Below are 22,590 nucleotides of genomic sequence, written 5' to 3'. Positions count from 1 at the left end.
TTTGTTAGGCCAAATTATTTGATTTGCCTGGCGAGCATGTTTAGAGAAAGAAGGATGCTTGTTTGCGAGGATACGTGTGGACTGTAACGACTCATAGTATCTCACTGTTTCACCTTTGAAATAAACCAATATCTAAGTTTCTTTCTTGGTAAAACAAAACACATCTATTGTCCGTCGTCTATTGTCCCATCATTGTTTTTTTTAACTGGATTAAGTCATCTTTTACATATGAACGATAATAAATTAATGTATAAAGGAGGGTCCATGGGTGGATGTGTGTGTGTGTGTGTGTGTGTGTGTGTGTGTGTGTGTGTGTGTGTGTGTGTGTGTGTGTGTGTGTGTACCTCGGCCACTCTCTCCAGCAGCGGCTCCAGCCAGTGGTCGTTACATTCACAGTGAGAGTCTAAGAAGGTGAGGACTGGAGCCACGGCGGCGTCTGCTCCGCGGACCCTCGAACGCATCAGTCCTGAGGGAAACACCAGTCAATAAAAACACATTTAGAATGATTTCAACCCCACCGATAAACACAAGGTGGAGCCTCATTAGTTAATGTTTCTTGTAATGAAATAAAACGTTCATTTATTCTCTTCACTACCTTCTCTGCGGTCGTTTCTCAACACGCGTAATTTTTCTATTTTCCCCAGAAGCGCTCCATCCTCCGCTGAAACACACACAGAGCAGACATTGCATTTATTTCACCTTTCAGCAGCTAGAACTCCATTATTTATGTATAATTGCTGTGCGATGCTGACTTAACCATACAGTCATTTTGTGCAATAATTATTTTATTGTGCAATAATCTGGTTGACTTTAGCACTAATACTGCATTTCATTTCATTTTAACACACTTAATCATAGATCCCATTTCAAATATTATCAGTGCGTACTATATATTGCTGTATACTTTAAAAATCTTTCAAAAATACATATAATGTATGTTATATTTTTTTTAGAACCAAATTACTTATAATTGTATATTCAAGTCAGGAGTCAAAGTCAACTATTGTCAATCGTTCAGTTTGTGTGTACAGACTGAGATATATATATATATATATATATATATAGTAATATAATGCATATCCTTTAATAATATTCATTTTTATTTTGTACAATTTCTTTATATTTATACACATCTATATTCTTGAATGGAAACTGTAACATAAACCTCAGGGATCAATAAAGTATTTCTGTTTCTAACATTGATCTCACTGGGTTTGTTTGTGTAATCTGTCTGTGTGCGTAACTCACGGTTATCACTGTAGTCGTCTACCAGAATGATTTCTTTGACCAAGTGAACAGGACTTTTCTTCAGGACACTAACCAGAGAAGGAGAGGGAGTTTATATGAAGATAAAATACACATTAAGAAAGAAAAAACTTGGGACACACACACAAATCATCACCTACCTGACCACAGTCCTCAGCAGAGCAGAGCGAGCTTCATTGTGGAAAGTGATGACAACGCTGGAGGCGGGCAGTTCAGTCTTCCATTGTTTATGTCTGCAACTACACACACACAAATCATCAAAATGTGTTTAAAAGGATAGACATCGAACAGCATAATTGCCTACATGTGTACAAATGTACACATCCACTCCTACGCACACAGCTGAATGTGTGAACAAAGCTGTGAGCTGGAACCGCTCCTAAATACATTCTGAATACATGAACACAATAAATAGGATTCAGTACCCACCCAATTCCCATGAGATGGTGTGTGTGTGTGTGTGTGTGTGTGTACGTGTGTGTGTGTACATGTATGTGTGTGTGTGAGGATGCTACATGAGACAAAGAGCCACGTGGAGGACAAAGAAATCACGATGTCTTGTCCTTGTATATATATATATATAAACGTCACACAGGCAGATCTCTGGGTGCGGAGAAAGAATCCAGTTCTAGAAAATTAACCTTCAGCTTAAATTTAAAAGACTACGGCCCGTCTACACTACAGGCGTCAAAAAATGCTTTCAACGCTTCGCCCATTCATTTGAATGGGGTGACGTAGGATATTTTCAAACTTCGCCGAACTGCATTGTGGGTAGCATGGCAAGGCGTTGCAAGCATCGCGAGCGTCTATCGGCGTCAAAAGTTGAACAATGTTCAACTTTTGAGGCTCGATGCTTGCTCGAAGCTGGCGTCAGCCAATGAAATCCCGTTTATGCAAATCTGCCAGTACAACTACAAGCGCTAGCCAATCAAACCGCGTGTATGCTGGGAGAGACTACGCAGGTCATTTCCTCATATTCAAAAAAATGGAGGGAAAATTCATTATAGTGGTAGTGAATCACCCGGTGCTGTATGATGAGTCTCTGTTCATCTACCGGGATACAAACCGGAGGAGCGAGGCATGGAGGGAGGAGGCAGAGACAGTGGGTGAAACTGGTAGGTTTTCACCTGTTTGGGGATTTTATATCCAGTTTACTTCGTTTTAACATTGCTATTGCTTTGTATGTCGGGGGCGGGAGATTCATGTGATTGGTTGTTGGTCGCGTTGCTCGCAAAAAATCGCCAAGCTTCAGACACGCCCAGCTTCAAGCTTTTTCGACGCCTGTAGTGTAGACGGGCCGAGGTTGGCCTTGGAGGCTGAAACGCAAACCAGATGTACGGACTCTCCTTTTCTTTTCTCTTCACTATATCTGTAAAGCGTCTTTGAGCACCTGTAAAAGCGCTAACAAATTAAATCTATTATTATAGCACATAGGTACACTACATATAGAACGACAGTACACATTGGTATTGAACGTCTGTGAGCATGGTGTGTACCGTTCTTTAGTCCCTGTATCTATTGATGGATTATTGAGTGTTGCAGGGCGCCCCCCCACATTCACCTACAAAATGTCAATCAAAGAGACATACAAAAAGCAGGAGGAGGCCTAAAATGACCTAGAAAGATATTTAAATATCTACAAAAAGACTCACAACGACTACAAGTGGATGCAGTGCAGCTGCTAGAAGACCAGAGAAAGGCTAACAACGACTAGGCAAAGAGGTTGAATAATCACAAATAGACACAGCCAAACTGACTACAAACAAACACAAAACATAAAGAAAAAGGGGCAGAACAACCACGGACTGAAATTAAGAATAGAAAGATCAAAGTAACACACTGTTACCCAAAACAATGAGAAATAGAAACAAAATGATTTAAAAAGAGATGCAAAAAAAGAGGCCAGACAATGTAAAGTGTTGCTCCTATAGAGAACAGGCTTTTAAACTTTATAAAATGTTGAACTGCAGGTGTTTAAAAGCTTTAGAATAAATATACTTTGACCTTGTGTTGAAAAGCACTGATGAGGCGGCCCGGGCCTGAATGTTCTGGAGAACATTCAACAATCAGTGCTGCTGCGTGCTGTGCAAGGGACACATCAGTGCCAGATCAATATGAGACACGTCCGGATCTTTTAGTAGGCTAATGGGTCTAGCCATCTGATTTGGCTCAATATATCAGTGAGGCCAGATAACTTCCTTTATAAAAATAGACTTTATATCACACCGAGATAGATCAGCAGGAATTAAACCAGTGACTGAAAATGATGTCATACTGTAAAATATAGTTTCTTGCGTCAGGGCATATTGTGATCAGCATGTATGCGTTCAATAATTTAATTAAGTAAGGCAAGGCAAGGCAAGTTTATGTATATAGCACCTTTCAACACAAGGCAATTCAAGGTGCTTTACAAAAATGAAAGACATTAAGACAAAGGCATTTAAAAACAGTAAAAGAAAAAAATACATGAATACAAAATACATGAATAAAAGTTACAGTGCAGTTTAAGATGTGAATAGTTCACACAGAAGTTCTACTTTACTGATGAACACAACGGCTCAGTTTCAATTAAAAGCAGCGACAAAAAGAAAAGTCTTCAGCCTGGATTTAAAAGTAGTCAGAGTTGCAGCGGACCTGCAGGTTTCTGGGAGTTTGTTCCAGATATTTGGAGCATAATAACTGAACGCTGCTTTACCATGTTTAGTTCTGACTCTGGGGACAGAAAGCTGACCAGTCCCTGAAGACCTGAGAGATCTGGATGGTTCATAATTTAGCAGGAGGTCAGAAATGTATTTTGGGCCTAAACCATTCAAAGCTTTATGAACCAGCAACAGTATTTTGAAATCTATTCTTTGACACATAGGAAGCCAGTGTAAAGACTTCAGAACAGGAGTGATGTGATCCACTTTCTTAGTGTCAGTGAGGACTCGAGCAGCGGCGTTCTGAATCAGCTGCAGCTTCCTAATAGATTTTTTAGTGAGACCTGTGAAGACACCATTGCAGTAGTCGAGTCTACTGAAGATAAAAGCATGGACAAGTTTTTCCAAATCCTGCTGTGACATTAGTCTTTTAATCCTAGATATATTCTTTAGGTGATAGTAGGCTGATTTAGTAACTGTTTTAATGTGACTGTTGAAACTCAGGTCAGAGTCCATGACTACACCTAGATTTCTGGCTTTATCTGTTGTTTTGAACATTGCACACTGAAGCTCTGAAGTAACACATTTAAACAAGTTGAAAAATAGCCTTGGTTCTGAATCAAAATGTTTTTTCTCACTTTAGAGCAGGTTGAGGCAAAGCCAGAAAACAAAAGCCCGGCCGAGTGGCTGAGTGTGTTTTGGAGGGTCTGGATCAACAGGTGAGATGACAAAATGACTCACTCGCATTCAGTCACTTTCCATAACTTAAAAAAATCAGGAGTGGTTCAATTCCACAGATGGAAATAATAATGTATGGAGTAAGACTGTATAAAATATTAAACACTCTGAAAAGCTGCTGCAAAGCTCATATTTGGTGGAATTAACTTTAGACACCATTAGGCAGTAAACATCTTATTTTCCATGGTTAAAATCTGACTGTTTTTACAGAATATTCACACAGGGGTCCCTTATTAAATGCTCAAGTGACTATCTGAGGGACTGCAGTTGTTGGCTCTTCTGCTTGGTAAGAAGACAATACAAGGTGTTCTCTCGAGGAGTAATTTAAAATAATTCTTAAAGAGACACACTGCTGACACTCTTACAAACATTTCAGACAGCAAAGGACCGCATGTACACACAAGATCACACTTTGGTGAGTGTGGTTAGGTAAGGCAAATACCTTAACAGTGATATTGTGACTATATTGTATGGTGGACCCGTGATTTTGCATGATTTCACAAAATACATAAAAGATAAATAACTGCCAGTAATGTGGATTTATTCTGGGTAAAGACAAAAAAAATTAAAATCTGGTAAATTACGAAAAGCACATCACTCACACATTACTGTAATGCAGCCTATTTTGATATCCAAAATATGAAAGATATCTAGTCTCGTATCACGATATCAAAATAACATGAATATATTTCCCAGCCCTGACACAGAGAGAGAGAGACAGTTTGTGTAAGGGTAGAGATACGTACTGGTCATGTCTGGTGTCGGGCACGGCTCGGTCCATACGGAGTTTGTCGCTCTCCACCTGGTTGAACTTGTTCCTGGCGTACGGATCCTGACCCGCTCGCACCACTGTGGCTCCAACGTACAGATCCTGGTCAAAGTCCTGCCAGCGCACCTTACCTGGAAACACACACACATAAACATTAGGCACACTTAAGTATTAAGTAGTAGTATTAATACATGTCTAAAGAAGTTGGAGCAATTGTTGTCTTGTTTGTGTTCTTCTTCACATTTGAGGTTTAACCAAGATGGAGAGTGGAATGATTACAAAATGGTAAAGAAAAATTCCAGATAATTCAAAGACAAATCCAGCAGAAGATGGATTTTGGGAAAAACTGACAGGTTACAGGATTGATGTATACATTTAAATCATGAATTAATATACAGGCTGTTGTGAATAAAGAACAACTAGTGTATTTATTATAGTGAGGGTGATAAAAGGGGAAGACAGGGGGAATGACACTCTGCATGTGGTCCTAGGCCGGGTTCGAACCCGGTGGCACATGTTTGTACTTTGACAGTGAACAACCCAAGAACAAATTGTTCCTCAACGTTTCAATAACAAACACATTCACAATGCAACTCTTTGGTAATACACATGACATAAGCAGAGCGTATCCACAAATAAAAGCTGCCACCAAACATGACGTTGTAACCTTCACAAAAGGCAAAAAATGTGTCTCAGGAATAATTGGGATTATACATCAGACGGAATATGAAGTGTAGGCAGCAGCCCGCCAGGTGAATGAATCCTTCTCGACTGACAGGAAGGAAACCTCGCCGCTTCAAGCTGCTGCCTGACAGGCGGCAGCACGGCAGTGAGCAAAGCTGACATGAGACTTGTGATGCTTATATGAGAAGCTGTGCAGCTTTCAGAAGACAAGGCCAGAACTGCTGTGGCAACGCTAGAAAATAACAAATGCACTGCACTAATTAAATCCTAGTGAATTAAGTAATATACTGAGGCCTAAAAATAAAAGTTTAGAAAACATCTTTACCCCCTTAAACACATCCAAACGGAGCACATTGTGTCTGACCAGATTAAGAAGATCATTGCACGCCAAACAGAGAAAGTTCTCATGTTTAATTTCACAGTTTATCTCCGACTACTGAGACACAGACACACACGAATAATAATGCAACTAATTAGCCGGGTGCAGCTGCTATGCTAATGACTTGTGTTTAGCATATGGCAGCGTGAGATTACACTACCCCTCAGTATGGATGCCTGTGTGTATGACAGACAGACAGACAGACAGACAGACAGACAGACAGACAGACAGACAGACAGACAGACAGACAGACAGACAGACAGACAGACAGACAGACAGACAGACAGACAGACAGACAGACAGACAGACAGACAGACAGACAGACAGACAGAGGGACGTGGAGCCTGATGAGCAGGAGAGTGTGTGTGCATGCGTCTCTGCTGACAGCACGTGAATGTGTCTGGCATGCTAATTAGCTGAAAATCACAATGCTGATTCGCCTGCGACTGTCAGCGGCGCCTCGGAGACACTGCAGTACGCGAGTGTGAGATGTCCTTGCTGATATCTGTTTAGTGGCAGCAAGTAATTAATGTAGTGAAATTAAAGTTTCAACTTCTCACTTTGCGAGTATTTAAATTAGGCTTCCAAAGTCTATATCACACACATGTTCAAGCCTCCTTTTCTTTGTTTGCTAAACCAAAGAAAGCAGATGAACTGTTCGATTTCTCAGTGAGATTAATACAAATCGATTTTCAAATACTCTCTTAAGCAGGTTCAGGTATCCACTCCCAGCTGGTGGTTTGATTTTGTGTTTTTGTATCAGAGAAAGGAGTGGTCAGTTTAAATTGAAATAGTTTATAGTCTCATCACCAAAATCTTCCATCCTCAGCGGCTGACCGCTCATTTTCTTTTGTTACACATCCTTTAGTACTGTCCAGTTTCCAACCCACGGTTACCAGCAGGCAGCAGTGGAAAGTAATTAAGCAGCCTACATTTACTCAATTACTGTACTTGGGTACAATTTAAGGTACCACCTTACTTCCATTTTATGCTGCTTTATAGTTTGCTTCTGTACATGTCGGAGGCAAATGCAGTAGCCTCTTTTTCACTTCACGATATGTGTTTATGAAATAAATGACTTGCATATTCAGATTATTCACACAAAATCAAATCAACAAATACATTATGATATATTGTTATATGTTTCTATTATTTTAAACTAAATATCTTTGCTTGCTTCATATCCCCTCCCCTCTCTCTGATAAGATTTTACTTGGTACATTGCTAAGTATAAATGTTTTAGAATGAAGATTTGAGGATAATTGTTTTTATTAGGTGCCACAATTGAAATGTTTAAAGCAGGGCTACTAGAAACTAAAGGCGCATACTTATTCTGGGGACTATATTCATTTGGTTTATTCGCTTTTACAGTCTCCTACTTCTTCATTTATTTTACACTTCTTTCCTTCTTCTCGTCTTAAGTGTGTATGTGTGTTGTGAGGGATGCTGCGATTCGCTGCCTGGTGTCGTTGTAATCGAGTCACCCTGAAGTTAAAATGCCTCCACTTCAACATTCAAATTGGATTCCATTTCCATCGCTGGATCAGATAAGAGAGTGTGTGTTCAGCCTTTACAAGTCAGAGGGTTGTGAGGGAGGGGCGGCTTTGAGTCGGGGCGCGGACGAGAGCTGAATGACAAATCGAGGCTCAGATGCTGCGACTGTCGAACTCTGGAACAATGTTTCTCAAAGCCTGGGTGGAGACGCATAGCTGGGTTTGCGGCGAGATTGAAGTAGATACTTGAATTATTTTCAATAGCTGAATTGAATGTTGAATTGTCTTCTCGTTCCCAGTGGTTATTTAAACATGGTAAGGTGAAGGAGGCAGAGGCTGTTCTTGCTCTATAAAACTAAGCCACTATGTCACCACATTTCAAAAAGGAAATGGTTTGGGTTGTGGGGACATGATGTGTCTTTCTGGATACATAACTGTGGTGTACAGTGTCAGCCATGCACATGCTTTACAGCTGGGATGTATTTGTCCTTTTCCTTTACTATAATCATGAGCAGAAACAATGACACACTGAAATCTCTCCAGATCCTGAAGCACATTTTGTCAGACATCCTGGTTATAGATATGATAAACAAATATATACTTAAGACCTTTTTGGCTATAACAGAAATATACATTATCTTGTTTAGGCATTGTGTGGTTGCAGTGCAAGATGGGTAGTGAAGTTTCGCACCTGGCGGTAGAGTTTCCAGGCCTTTAGTCTTGTCGTCAGAGATTTGAGCTTTGCTCTTACTCGACGAGTCACTGGAGCCCCATTCATCCTGAAAACAAACACACAGATTAGCCCGGATACACACCATTTAGTCCGATAATAAATAAACATTTAGCAGGTGAGAGGCACATGATCCACAACACACAGACATCTGTTTTTTTTGGGGTCATGCGCTGTTTGCTGAAGATTAACACGCTATAAGAAAACTAACTCGATGTAAACCAGTTTTTTCTTTTTAAGATGATTCCTCGTTTCCTCACTTCATTATAATCAAAACCTTATGAGACCAGAGCTCAGCTGAGTCCACTCGAGTTAAATCCATTTCCGCAACAGGATCAAGTTGAACATCAAAAACGTCTTCTGGCGAAGCACTGAATGATAAATCAATTCATTCATGTTTCATCCACTCATTGAGTCATCCACAGCCAGGTAATCAGACTGAACTCATTTGATGAGTGTGTGCAGTGGTTTGATATAAGCAAAGTAAGGCAGGGTGATCAAATATCTCAATCATTTGATCAGCTACATTGATGATATTGTAGGGTGGACCATTGATGTTTTCACACATTTTTTCCATTATGTGATTTTCTTTAAAAAACATAATCCTTAATCAGCATTACTGTGGATATAATGTCTAATGGGGGAACAGCAAATCAAAGAGCAGCCTTTAAAATCAGGAATAGACTACACTTATGGCATATTAACATATATCCTAAACATGATCAAATATCTTATCACTCGTCTCAAATCAGAATCAAGTGATTGCCAGGTACATTTACACATTAGACACATTTTATATTTACCACGAAAACTATTGTAATGTTTACAGGAAATATAAATATACAGGAAAAAAGGAAATATGTAAAGAATATGACAAATTACTGTAAAGAAAGGTGCAGTGAATCTTATGTCACAACATTTATATTAAATGCATATATTGCCCAGGCTTTTGGCAAAGTCATCCATTCATTCAGCCACTCTTTTATCTCTTCTTTTCATTTCCTCCCTTTCATTAATTAGGTCATTCATTCATCCAGTCCACCGGTGCATTTAGAAACACACTTCAAGCATTCAGCGTCTCCAAATGGACCGATGACACACCCCTCCGTGTGTCCATTAAAAGCCACTGGATCGATACACAGAGTCACAGTAATTAGCGCCGCTCATTCTCTGTCCTGTCCGTCGCCTTTCACGTCAGAAAACTATTTTCCAACCTTATTATTTGCTCTGCAGTTACTTTTCACCTTCAGCCTCTCCTCAATACTCCATTGATCTGTTTTCTTTTAGGAGAGCCAATGTCAGGGTGACTTCAGAGACTACCACAAACAGTGTTCAACAGTTTAACTATACAGAGAGAAGCGTTGACGGGTAGAAAAGAGATTTTCACATTATTTAAAATCATGCTTTTTAGGCCTTTACATTTATCTACAGTGAATAGCGCATCAATCCTAATCTAAAACTATACCCATTTGAAACTGAAACACCCACAACCTCTATACAAATATAACCTACATGAAATCAATTTATTTATGTTTATGACAGCTGCAGGGTATATGCAGGAATCCTGAAGTCAGATGTAATACCTTATAAGACCTTTTTTAAGACCCTTTCCACACATTTTAAGACCTCATCGCCACTTCGAGTTTTAACCGGTTACATTGGCGACACACTTTACCTCACATTTACTATATACAGTATTGATTGTCCTTCCTCCTTATCTTCCAACCATTTGGACGCAAACTTGCATTTCCCCAAAACGATGTTGTTTAACAACCGGCGTAAACGGACCTTCGCGCGCTATCAAGCAGTGAGCGTGCGATGTCCTGTTCAGATGACGTCAAATCCAACGGGATGCCATAAATAAACTACACAGAATCACACCACACACCTACGCAATGATTACATTCAGGCAGACTGTAGAATACAACCTCTTTGGACAATTTATAAACATATTGAAAACAAGCTACAAAATGTAATACCTTGGAAAATTCCGTTTAATACTTTTTAAGACCCCGCGGACACCCTGAGCTGAGTGCGTGAACAGTCAGATGGTAATACTCAGTGTAGGAAGAAGGCTGGCAGTATACCTGCTGCAGAAACAGTTTGACAGGCTCTGAGGGAAAAACAGGACACATTTTCAAGTGAAACAAAGCTCCAAATTGGCTTCAGACTTTTGCTACGGGGGCTGCTTTGTCTCTCTGACACTTATGTTCAACTCCTCAAACTGAAAGGTTTCATGGGCTTCTTTTTTGAGCTGGTGATAAAAAAAGGTTCAGCTTTACTGCTGATCAGATGGAGATTAGAAACCAGAAGAAACCTTTTTGCCCTTCAATCTTCACTGCTCTAGACTGTCACTTACCCTGAAGCAAGTATACTCACATTTAAATGCACTGACAACTTTGGAGAAAAAAAATACATTTTGCCGGTTGGAAGTATATCACTAACACGATTTTAAGACCCTTAAGCAGCTAATGAGCGTGAGTATGCATCAAGTTGATTACATCGGTCATGTCTTTAATATTTTCTGAGCCTCATTAAGCTTCCCCTGTTTCTTATCATGCACGTCTGCCTCACGATCCACAGCTCAGTTCTTCTGTTCGATACTTTAATAGTTGTATCTTGAATCAGTGTAAGTCTGTGTTTCATGAGAAAAGACCTCCAGAGTATACATCTCATGTGCAGATTCATATGCAAAGGAGTCCTTGGTAAGTTCACAAAGACAACAGGTCTGTTCCTTAATGCATGCACTTTCCAAAAGCACTTTATAAAACCAGGCCTGCTGCCCTGAAGAAAGACAGCCGTACAATTATAATGGTTTAATTTCTGCTTTTATAATGAGGCAAATGTTTTAAATATGAAATGGCGCAATATCATATGGCACAGTCCTTAACTCAGTGTTGCAAAAGTGGCATTGCTTAACAGACCTTTCCTTAAAATCCTATAAATAAAGCACATGTGGAAGTTATAACGTTACCAACTGCCCATGTAGGTATGTCAGTGTGTCATGGAACCAGCACAAACAGCACTGGTGATACTGATGACATTAACAATGGCTCCGTTTCATTCAAGTTTCCCACACTGACTACGTTCACACTAATATTACACTTTTATTCCAAATAAGAAAATATTCCAAATTAGAAAAATGTAAACAGCTGTTATGTAAACAGCATCTTCCGAATTAGGCCTAATTCCATAGCAACATTTTGTGATTGAGACATGTGGGATATGCCAATGTTATTCAGGCTATTATGAGCATTTTAACATGAGGGCTACAAGATGCATTGGGAATCTGTGTCTCATGGGGGATCATACCATCGTTTGTGACTCAGCGATGTGTGTTATAGTACCACATGTTATTAAATATGTAACAACCTGCTGACAGTCTGCTGAAGGATCTTTGATAGGTAGATAGTTCAAGCAGCTGTTCTCTATTTACAACCAATTCACAAGAAGATTTAAATGAAAGACAGCTGGCTGAACAATCAGCTGTGTTGACCATTCACCAGGGACATTGTAGATAAATAAATAACTAGATATAAAACTTTTTAAATGTTTTATATTCTTTGTACATTATGTTGCATGTCTCCCATGCCTTTGCCAGGCTTGTGACCCCCCCCAACACACTTTTGAAGAGCCAGTGCTGGGATCAAATCAGCAATCACTTTATCCTACTCTTTTAACTGTAGTAATTCATCGATAGATAGTTTTGAGATAAAATGGGAACTAAACATTGTGGGAAAAAAAGAGTAAAATGTGGTTAAAAAAGTAATTAAAGTACACTTCTCAAGCTGCATCTGTGCTGCTCCCTTCCCATCTAATCCCCCTGCGATTTATGGGAATTGCAGTCCATCACTGATAGCACCGGGAAAGAAAGCATTGGGAGCTGATGAGAACAATGCTCTGCGCGTGATTGATCAACAAATGGTTGCTATAAATATGACTTCTCGCTGATTGAAACATCATTGAAGAGGGTAGAGCAGATGTTTGGAGGGCTATTTTTATAACTCGCATGAATGGCTTTGAAAACCTCTTAGTGATAATGGCCCCAGCTTTTATCTGCCTGGCCCCCAAACACAAACAAGATTGATTAAAACTGTGCACACACAAAAGGACATCTAAACACGGGAGACATCAACCGAAAGACTACTGGCCCGATTTTCATAGAAATTGGTAAACGGGTGTATCAAGGGCAAAGGAAGAAGCCATTACATTTAGGAGCAGATCCAAATCACTCATATCACTTTTGTTAACATTGCAATTGGTGCTGTATTCATGTGGTGTGGCGGAAAAAATTATTCTCGACTGAAAACAACAGAAACAGATATCAATGAGCGATAATGTACAACGAAGCCTCTTATTAGCATCCATCTTGTTCTCATATAACGACTACAGTCTCATAAACACACAGAAATCCTAAGAACAACTTCCCAACTCCAGATGGGATCATATGAGGGAATTATGACATGAATGCACAGGTCTGTTTCAGGTTGTTACAGTGTGGTAGATGAGGATTGATACCACTCTCATGTCTGTACTGTAAATAGGAAGCTACAGCCAGCAGCTAGTTAGCTTAGCTGCTCTGTATGTATACTTATGTACTCCCCTCCTGCATCTTTTCTCTTCCTCCATGTGTCTGTCTTTTGTTCTTTCTGTCTGTATGTCTTTCACACTTGATGTCCTCACTTTGTCTCTTTCTCTTGTGCTGCGTCACTTTGGCAGCAGTTTGCTTAGTCTGTCATTTGACAGATGGTCATGAAACAGGCAAAAAGACGCCCTTCATATACACATTGAATTAAAAAAAGAAGCCACACACACAAACACACTCATCTCATTCAGAGGAGAAGAGTTGAGGCGTCTGTCACTGTGGTGTAAAGCCAGTTTCTGTCCAGCTCTGCGCTCAGTGAGAAAAGAGCTGAAGTTAATCTCATAAATTCTCCACTATGAATAGATAATGTTATAAAGGCATGTACAGCGTGGTCTTGCATATCTGTGTGAGGTATAGCTCCTTTCTGTTATCTTTCAGGCCGCTTTAATCTCCCTTTTCAGGATGTTCCCCCTGAGGCTGTGGGTTTGTTTTCATGGTTTGAGCCACCTAACAACTCTCGTGGGTGTTTGTGTCCCTGCGGGGTGTGTTTATCTTTGCGCTTTGTTGTTGGTTTATGTAGGGCAGCATCAAGCATCTAACTGCACACATTGAGAGACTATATTCATTGAGAAAAGAGGGACAATTTCAGGGCTTTTTGTGTCACGCAGCAGCACAGGCTGACGGAAATACTTAAAGGTCCAGGGCGAAAATTACATGTCATGAGCAACACTGCTGCAATGTGACAGGTACATGCTGCATGTCAAAATACCTGCAGTCAACTACATTTGAACACACACAGAGGCTGTCAGAATTCATTTCAGTAATCACATTTTTGTCGGATTTCAAAAGAGCCTTAATCTGCCTGTTGCACATGTCAGAAACACAATTTCTATTTGCAGATGATGTACTGAACGCTTCCTTGGCTCCTGTGTTGTGATTTTATATGAACGGCTGCTCTTAACATATCCTTCGTGCAATATCGAAAAGATATTTGAATATTTTTCAGTGAAAAGGAAAAAACGATATACTTTAAGTACTTAAAGAATTGACATAGATGGAAAAGCCACATCTTATCAATCTACAGAGCTCATGTATATTTAATAAAACACATTAAATTTGAGTTTTTCTCAGTCTATTATAGAAAAAAAAAGCAACATGACAGGAAGATATGTTAATATTGCACCTTGAAGTAGTTTCTTTCATCATTTATTTGTACAAAAAGCAAAAAAGCATTGTTTTTATGCAACTGCCAGAGGGCCATCACAATAATTCGTAGGTACAAAAAGTTAATTCCAATGCAGACTTAAAAAATGACTGCAATTTGGTGGAGAAGCATCTTCGTACATTATTTAAATGTTTGTATTTCAGCCAAAATGTTTTGGAAAATATCAGCACATGGAATATCGGCCAATATGTAATATAATAATACATCCTTACTGGGAGCAATTCCCCCTTTCTTTTAATCCCACCTGCAGGATGAACACAGGACACAAAAGAGATCTGGCACCTGCTTCTATGATAATGGGATGGATGTTAATCCCCCAACAGATCGGATCAAGCGTGTGTGTGTGTGTGTGTGTGTGTGTGTGTGTGTGTGTGTGTGTGCTCATATTTGTGTATGTACGGCTTTGTGACTTCACATGCATTAGTCTGTGAGTCTGGTCACACGTGAGGGTATCTGTTAGTGTGTTTGTCCGCATCTTGTACAAGCCTCTGAAAGTCAGTATAATCCACAGTAATCTGATCACATCAACTGATAGATTAACTCTGGGGAGCCAAGAGTTGACCAACACACACTTACACACAAAAGCACACTCAGACAGATGCACACTTATGAATGACATGGCCCCACATGCACTCTGCATTTGAACTGTCACTGAGGAAAACATCTTTACTCTAGTGTGTGTGTTTGAAGTTTATTTTCTCTGTAATAGATTCAAACTCGAGCCAAAACTGGTTATGATGTCACAGCGTAAATCCAGATGAAAGCATGTTTCTGATACAGTTAGTAGTGCCAATGGTCTGATTTTATCTGAAAGCTCATTACGAAATCCCTCCAAGAGAAAACCGAACAGCACAGTGCGGGCGTCGAGCATGAAGAACAGCAGCAGCAGCAGCAGAGGGAGAGGAGGTTATGAAACACACAGATGGACAGCAGCACACAGTGATGATACAATATGAGGCTGAGCGTTTATTTAGAATAAATGTGTGTGAATGTGTGTTTTGTATACACTCTTGCATCATGTATTGAATGCACGCCTGGGAACTTCTGAATGTATCTTGAAAACAAGCCAGTACCTGTGGTTTTAAAAAATGTGCAAGGTACCTGCTAAACATAATTAAATTAGTAAGTAAAAAGCTAGTGAGAAACAAATTAATTTCTAAAGAAGACAAAGAGTCTAACAACATAGTAGCATTCCAATTCACAATTATCTAAATGCTAATGGATATGATCTTAGCTTAACATGTTAGCATGATAATTAGCACTAAAGTAAAAACAAAGTAGCCTACAGCTGAACCTGATGGTAACGTAATCAGTTTTTGGAAAATGGTATAAAGTCCACACATGTATTCAAAGGAACATCATAGAGCAATCTACCTCGAAATATATAATACAAATAACTATCATTTACTTTCATGATCGCTCTTATGGAGAGGAAGTCATATACATCTGCCTGGCCACTTAAACATCAGAAATGTAAAAAGAAGGCTCATGGCTTACTCACTCTATTCGAGATACATCTAATGCTAAATCCCATTCCCATCATTTTAACCCGTTCTGAAAGTCCGTTGTGGCCTCCACTGCATTTCTTAGGAATAGCGCAGTGTTAAAGTGAAATACACCTACTGTAAATGGACGATTAACCTATTTAACAGGCAAACTACTTCTGGAAGAATCAACAGCAGTTATGGCTGAGAATAAAATATTACTTCTTATTCATATTCATAGCCACCAATAACCAGTTAAATCACTTTGATTTAACAGAAAGCACACACAGATTTTAGCATCAACTGAGGCCAGGCGAGAGGCTTCTCTTAACCTCGTCAGACTGACCGGGAAATGACCTCAGCCTGTTAAGTGTTGAGTCAAGCATAACAAATAACCACAAAAGATGGAAAAAGGAGGAAGAACAAAGACGAACGCTTCAATTACATTTCATCATGAAGTCTCAAGGACATAATCTCCTCTTTTAAATGATCAGAATATTTTCTCTGCAGAGAAAATCTATCATGCCAATCCTCAGAGTTTGTTTAGTACATGTAAGCAGTGTTTCTCAAACTTTTTCATACCAAGGACCACTTAACCAATAAAAAAACACTCGTGGACCACCTAACTCCACAAATATCCAAAATCACATCGTTTTTCTAGAACAGATTACAAATCGCCTGAAAATGGTACAAACAAGTGGCAACATGTGTGATGAAGGCGTTGCGCTGGACTATATCATACCATCGAAACTTAAGCTCGCTCCATTGCGGAGATATTCCCGCGAGAGTGCGTAAAACTTTAATTTATTAATTTATTTAAAATGTGAAATTGTACCAATATACTCACGGACCACTAGGGGGCGCTCACGGACCACCAGTGGTCCGCGGACCACACTTTGAGAAGCACTGAGGGAAACTTCTGTGTAGCAATGCAGTGGGAGTCACCGACTCAGGAAAGAGACACGGGAAGAGCAGGAGCTTTGATGTCAAACACTGATGGTTTATTTGGAGTTTCGGCCGGAGAATTCACATCACAAGTCACAGCAGCCACGATCTGACTGCACGGTAGAGTTGCCACGTCAATTCTGGAGCGCCTCTCTCTCGTTAGCCCATTTAACTGGTTTCACAGAGAGTAATCAACATATTTTGATAAGATAGCTTAAACAGTTGAGTTTAACACTGAGTTACTTGCGTCCGACACTTATGGCCTCGAAGATTTCATACCTTGGAGTCCACAAACAACAAAGAAGGAAGTGTCCCAGTGCACCCACAACAATAAACCATCTGTGACCTAGGGTTGCCCGGTCATAGAATGGGAACAACAACATTATGGCTGAAGCAGCCTATCTCCTTAAAGGAGATAACAGACGTCAGGGTTGGTCATGCACGTCATATCTAGGAGTCTAGGATAATTATTTCCCTAACAGTACACATGAGTGTCATTGTTATGAGTCATGCTAGCAGCTCTGTGAGTCTTGAGGCACAGCAGTGCTTTAAGGTAATCGCTAATATCAGCATGCTAACATGCTCCTAAAACAATGGCAACGTGCACCAAGTATAATGTTGACCATCTAAGTTGTTAGCTAGCATTTGCTAATTAGCAATAAAGTACAACATAAAAACACCGCCATACAGAGTAATAGGAGTTATTAGGAACAAATAAAGGTCACAAACCCCTATTTTTGAATCAACTGCTCCTAATTTGCCTAAACTTCATAGTTCATGAAAAGCAATTAAAAAGCAAACTAGCTCAAGGGATTCATGACCTTCTCTTTAAACTCTAAGAACTTTGAAGTTCTCACAGTTTTTACACCAGTCCTGTGTGAGTCAGTAGGTTGGGGTTTTCGCTGGAATTTCTCAAAGACAACTAACAAGTTGGAAAACAAAAATGAGATTGCAACATCAACTGTCTCAGTTACAATCCCTCCCACCCACGAATGTATGAGCGGGGAAATAAAATGTAGGAAATGGTCTGTATTTTATACAACAAACGGTCACATTGTAACCATGTTAATATCTGTGATTCAGCCTCCCTGCGGTGATGCCGTCCTCTGCGGCTGGCACGGCAAGTTGTTTATTTAGAAGAAGAAAGGATCTAGAACAAGTCACATTTTTCCCCCTCCTCTTTAATCACAGCACTGTATCCTCAGGCCACACAAACACACACTCACAGCGCTGTATCTCCTGGCAGTAGTTCCACATGAAAGGATGAGAGCCATATATATCAACAGTTTAGGTGAAAATGTGGATGAAGCTACTTTACATTTTTATGCTGATGACACCGTGATGTATTGTGCAGGTCCCTCCATTAAGGATGCTGGTGTTAAATTACAGGCTGTTTTTAACATTATTCAGACTCAGCTTGCTGGGCTTAAGCTTATTTTAAATGTTGATAAAACCAAGGTAATGCTATTTTCAAAAGCTAAAAAGACACCAGAGCCTGTTTTGGATATTGTTACTATGCAAGGACAAGTACTTGAAGTGGTTACCATTTATAAATACCTAGGTATCTGGCTTGATGATTGTCTTACTTTTAAACTTCATGTCAATAACCTGCTTAAAAAGCTGAGGGTTAGACTAGGTTTCTTTTTCAGAAACAAGTCCTGTTTCTCTTTTGAAGCCAGGAAAAGGCTAGTCACTGTGACCTTTTTACCTGTGCTGGACTATGGTGATTTGATCTATATGAATGCACCTGCCCATTGCCTGGAAAAGTTAGATGCCGCCTATCACAGTGCCCTGAGATTTGTTACTAACTGTAAAGCACTTACTCATCACTGTACCCTGTATGCCAAGGCAGGTCTGCCTTCACTAACTGTACGGAGGCTCAGTCATTTGGTACATGTTCATTTACAAAGCCATGTTGGGTAAACTATCTTTTTATATCTGCTCTCTGATCTCTCGACAAATTGAAAGTACATATTGCCTGAGATCTCATGATGTGGTTTTATTAAATGTGCCAAGTGCTAGGACTGTCTTAGTGAAGAAAGCTTTTAGTTGTGCAGCTCCACTAAATTGGAACAGTCTGCAAACATGTTTAAAACTGAGCACTTTGGTTCCCCTGCATCATTTTAAAACTCAGCTGGGTGACATGCCGTTTGATACTCATGGTACCTGTCACTGTAAATAGAGTTTGTAAACTGTACCCTGTACATTATGTTGTTTGTCATCCTTATTGTTGTTCTGTTGTTTTTATGTTACATGTGTAACTAATGTCCTGCAGGTCACCCTTGAAAAAGAGATCTTTTGATCTCAAGGGGCTTTCACCTGGTTAAATAAAGGCTACAAACAAACAAGAGCAGTGAAAGAAGCTTGTTGCTGAAAACAAGTCTTAAAAAAAGCTATAGCTGGGATGTCATTACATGCAGGAGGAGAGCGCTGTTATGAGGAGGGGGGATACAGACGGAGGGATTTTGGCGATGACAGTCCGTTCTTCTGCCTCCCAGCAGAGCTTTCCAGCAGTGCAGTGTGAAAGTTTAACCTGTTATTGTGCCTCTGTAGCAGTACACTTTTTATTTAACTGAAACTGTGGAATTTCATTTGCCTGAACTTTTCACCCTCTCCTCCCAATGTCTCCTAAATGTATTACATTGCTTACCTCATCTCCCTTCTCCTCTTTGGTCACATGATATCTCCTCCTGCCTCATTTCCAGGTGTTACTTCTCACGGATCAACCTTCACTTAACAATTTTAACTTTCCTCTCCCTCAGTCTCAAACTTAACAATTACAATTTTTATCACTGTTATTTTCTGAAAGGCTACATTACCCAAGCGACAATCTACTCGGTAACTATGGCAACCACAAAGAGCTTTAGAGCTCGCTCAAACGACCTCAGACATCAAAACGTACGACTTCATTAAACCATAAGGTCTAATATCATGTGAGATGCTATGGGTCAAAGCCTCTAACTAAAGTGAGAACATCTCATCATATTCATAACTCTGTTTGAGACTCTGCTTGAACCCTGAATGCAATTAACTGCTTCTGCTAAATAATGCTGAAGGAAATATTAGAGGGAACTACACTAGCTAGTTGCGAGAACATAGAGCGGAGATAGCTACAGGAAATTGATAAAAGCCTAGAGACAAGAAAGCAGAGAAAACGTCAGCCAATGGGAACTTAATCTACATCCAAAGTCAAACTACAGTACTATAAAGAAATAAACACGTTGTGAGGAATTATTTCAGATAGTAATTCAATGGTAAAACATCATGTCTTCTTTCTAAGCTGTGAGAAATTATATTTAATTATCTATTTTCTGTGCTACTTATCGCTTCACGGGAAAAATATGCAGTTTTTTTCTGATGTCATTATTTTAGTGGGCGATTATGGTTTGTTCAGAGAGACTTCATAATTAAAAGTGGGCCTATTAATAGAAATCATAAATCATGCTGCTCCTCTGTGGGATGAACTGGCTCATTTGTCTACACACACATTTCTACACATGGTGAAAGTGTAAACTACTCCACAAAGGACAAACAATGCATGGCATTGATACCATTCACACAGCAGTAATTAAGCTGTCAAGTATTCCTGCGTAACTCCACAAGAAGCATTTTAAATTCAGTACACTGACATTTGTACAATAAAAAAATGGAACATTGATGCTTCGATGAGGAACCCAGGCTCACTCGCATACTGTGCACGGAGTGAAACAGTTGGAGTGTTCAGCCACTAATGGGTAGAAAACATGATTCCTCTCTGTCTGTCTATCTCTCTGATAAGGCGTGACAAAGGAGGAGAGTTAGACAAAACACAGAATAATCAGAAGTGATGCACAGCCGTAGGAACTCCCACTCTGCTTCAAACACTTGGAGGACTTTATTAGGTTCTGTGTAACTTTCCAAAAATAAATACAGAGAAAGAGTAGCAAGAGGGAGGACAGAGCGACAACAAGAGGGGAGGGGGTTGTTTGTAAAACCACCCGACTTTAACCCTGAGGCCCCGTCAACTTCACTGGGTTGAGAATTCAGACTGCACTGAGCAAACTGTGACAAGTCTCACCAGGGTGTGTGTGTGTGTGTGTGTGTGTGTGTGTAAGGGAGAGTGAAGGAGACTTGGGGGGTGTGAGTCAGCTCAATGGAGCAATTGTGTGTGTTGGCTTCCTTCCCAAAACCCCATCTGCAACACACACACACACACACACACACACACACACACACACACACACACACACACACACACACACACACACACACACACACACACACACACACACACACACACACACACACACACACACACACACACACACACACACACACACACACACACACACACACACACACACACACACACACACACACACACACACACACACACACACACACACACACACACACACACACACACACACACACACACACACACACACACACACACACACACACACACACACACACACACACACACACACCACACACACACACACACACACACACACACACACACACACACACACACACACACACACACACACACACACACACACACACACACACACACCTTATAAAGATGTCCAATAAGCCTTACTCTCTTAATCTGTCGTCCAGAACCAAACCTAAACTAAAGCATTCAGGAAACATTCAAAAAGTCCTTTTAAGCAACACTGAAGAGAAAGTACCTGGATTCATTCTTCCTGTTTATTGGAAACTTAACTGATGAAAGAGACAAACCCCCTCCTCTCCGTAAACCACATTTCTCAGGAGGGAGAATGAGTTATCCACATTTGATCCGTCTGCAGGTCAACAGCACTGACAGAGGGTGGACTGCTGCACACTGTTCCACACTTTAATTTCACTAAAGCTGTGACAATTAGTCGCAACTATTTTGACAACAGATTCATTGTTTAGTCCTTTTTCAGGCACAAATGCCAAATGTTTATAAATTGTAACTTCCTGTAAGAGTCTGCTGATTTTAATTGCCTCGTTTAATATTTTGAGACTGACAAGATGTTTGAAGGTGTCACCTCAGGCGCTGTTGCTCTCCCCGTGATGCTCTGGATCTGAGCCAGCGTGTCAGACTGAGCAGAGACAGAGACAACATTTAATGAACATCAACATATGAAATACTAATACACTCTCGAGGGTGACCGCAGTGTAACAGCAATAACTGTAAATCTGTATGTGGACAAAGAGGGAGGACGTTCTGGAAACTTCACGCTACTGTCCGAGTCTCAGCTATTCATTAAGGTACATCATTGTTCGATGCAGCCTTCATTTTAACCTTAAGTAAAGAATAGTCAATTAAATCAAAAGCTGCAAATAGAGAATACAGATTGTATTATTCACTAAACTGTCAATTATATTTTGCTTCTTTTTTTTTTTAATATATATACACACTCAATTACCAATTACAGAGAACAGAAAAAGCAACACATGTGAGACACAATTGAGATCCTGGGGAGTTTGTATACATTTGTACTAAAGCTAGTATTGGTTAAACTGTGTTTAATATAGCTGGAACTTGTGATTAGTTTCATAATGGATTAACCTGCAGAATTTTCTATAGATTAATTGATTGACAAATGTTCCTCCTAGTTTATCAGAATCAATCAAATATCTTGTTTTGTCAAAAGCCCAAAGATATTCAGTTTAATAT

General features: G+C 39.9%; 1 protein-coding gene across 13 annotated transcripts in view; it reads right to left on the bottom strand.

Moving 5' to 3' along the window:
- Positions 1-22,590, bottom strand: part of galnt2 (UDP-N-acetyl-alpha-D-galactosamine:polypeptide N-acetylgalactosaminyltransferase 2) — a 61,848-nt gene that overhangs the window by 18,949 nt on the left and 20,309 nt on the right. For all 13 annotated transcript variants that reach the window (XM_034224269.1, XM_034224271.1, XM_034224270.1 and 10 more), the window contains exons 2-7: positions 8,660-8,747; positions 5,390-5,543; positions 1,407-1,505; positions 1,249-1,316; positions 596-661; positions 345-466 (exon numbers count right to left, since the gene is read on the bottom strand). In XM_034224269.1, the coding sequence (XP_034080160.1) occupies positions 345-466; positions 596-661; positions 1,249-1,316; positions 1,407-1,505; positions 5,390-5,543; positions 8,660-8,747 (597 nt within the window). The remainder of the gene's footprint in view (positions 1-344; positions 467-595; positions 662-1,248; positions 1,317-1,406; positions 1,506-5,389; positions 5,544-8,659; positions 8,748-22,590) is intronic.

This window comes from Gymnodraco acuticeps, unplaced genomic scaffold (genome assembly GCF_902827175.1).
Source record: "Gymnodraco acuticeps unplaced genomic scaffold, fGymAcu1.1, whole genome shotgun sequence".
NCBI classification, from domain to species: Eukaryota; Metazoa; Chordata; class Actinopteri; order Perciformes; family Bathydraconidae; genus Gymnodraco; species Gymnodraco acuticeps.
The sequence above is the reverse complement of the archived record's forward strand: the minus strand, read 5'-3'. Positions and strand labels throughout refer to the sequence as shown.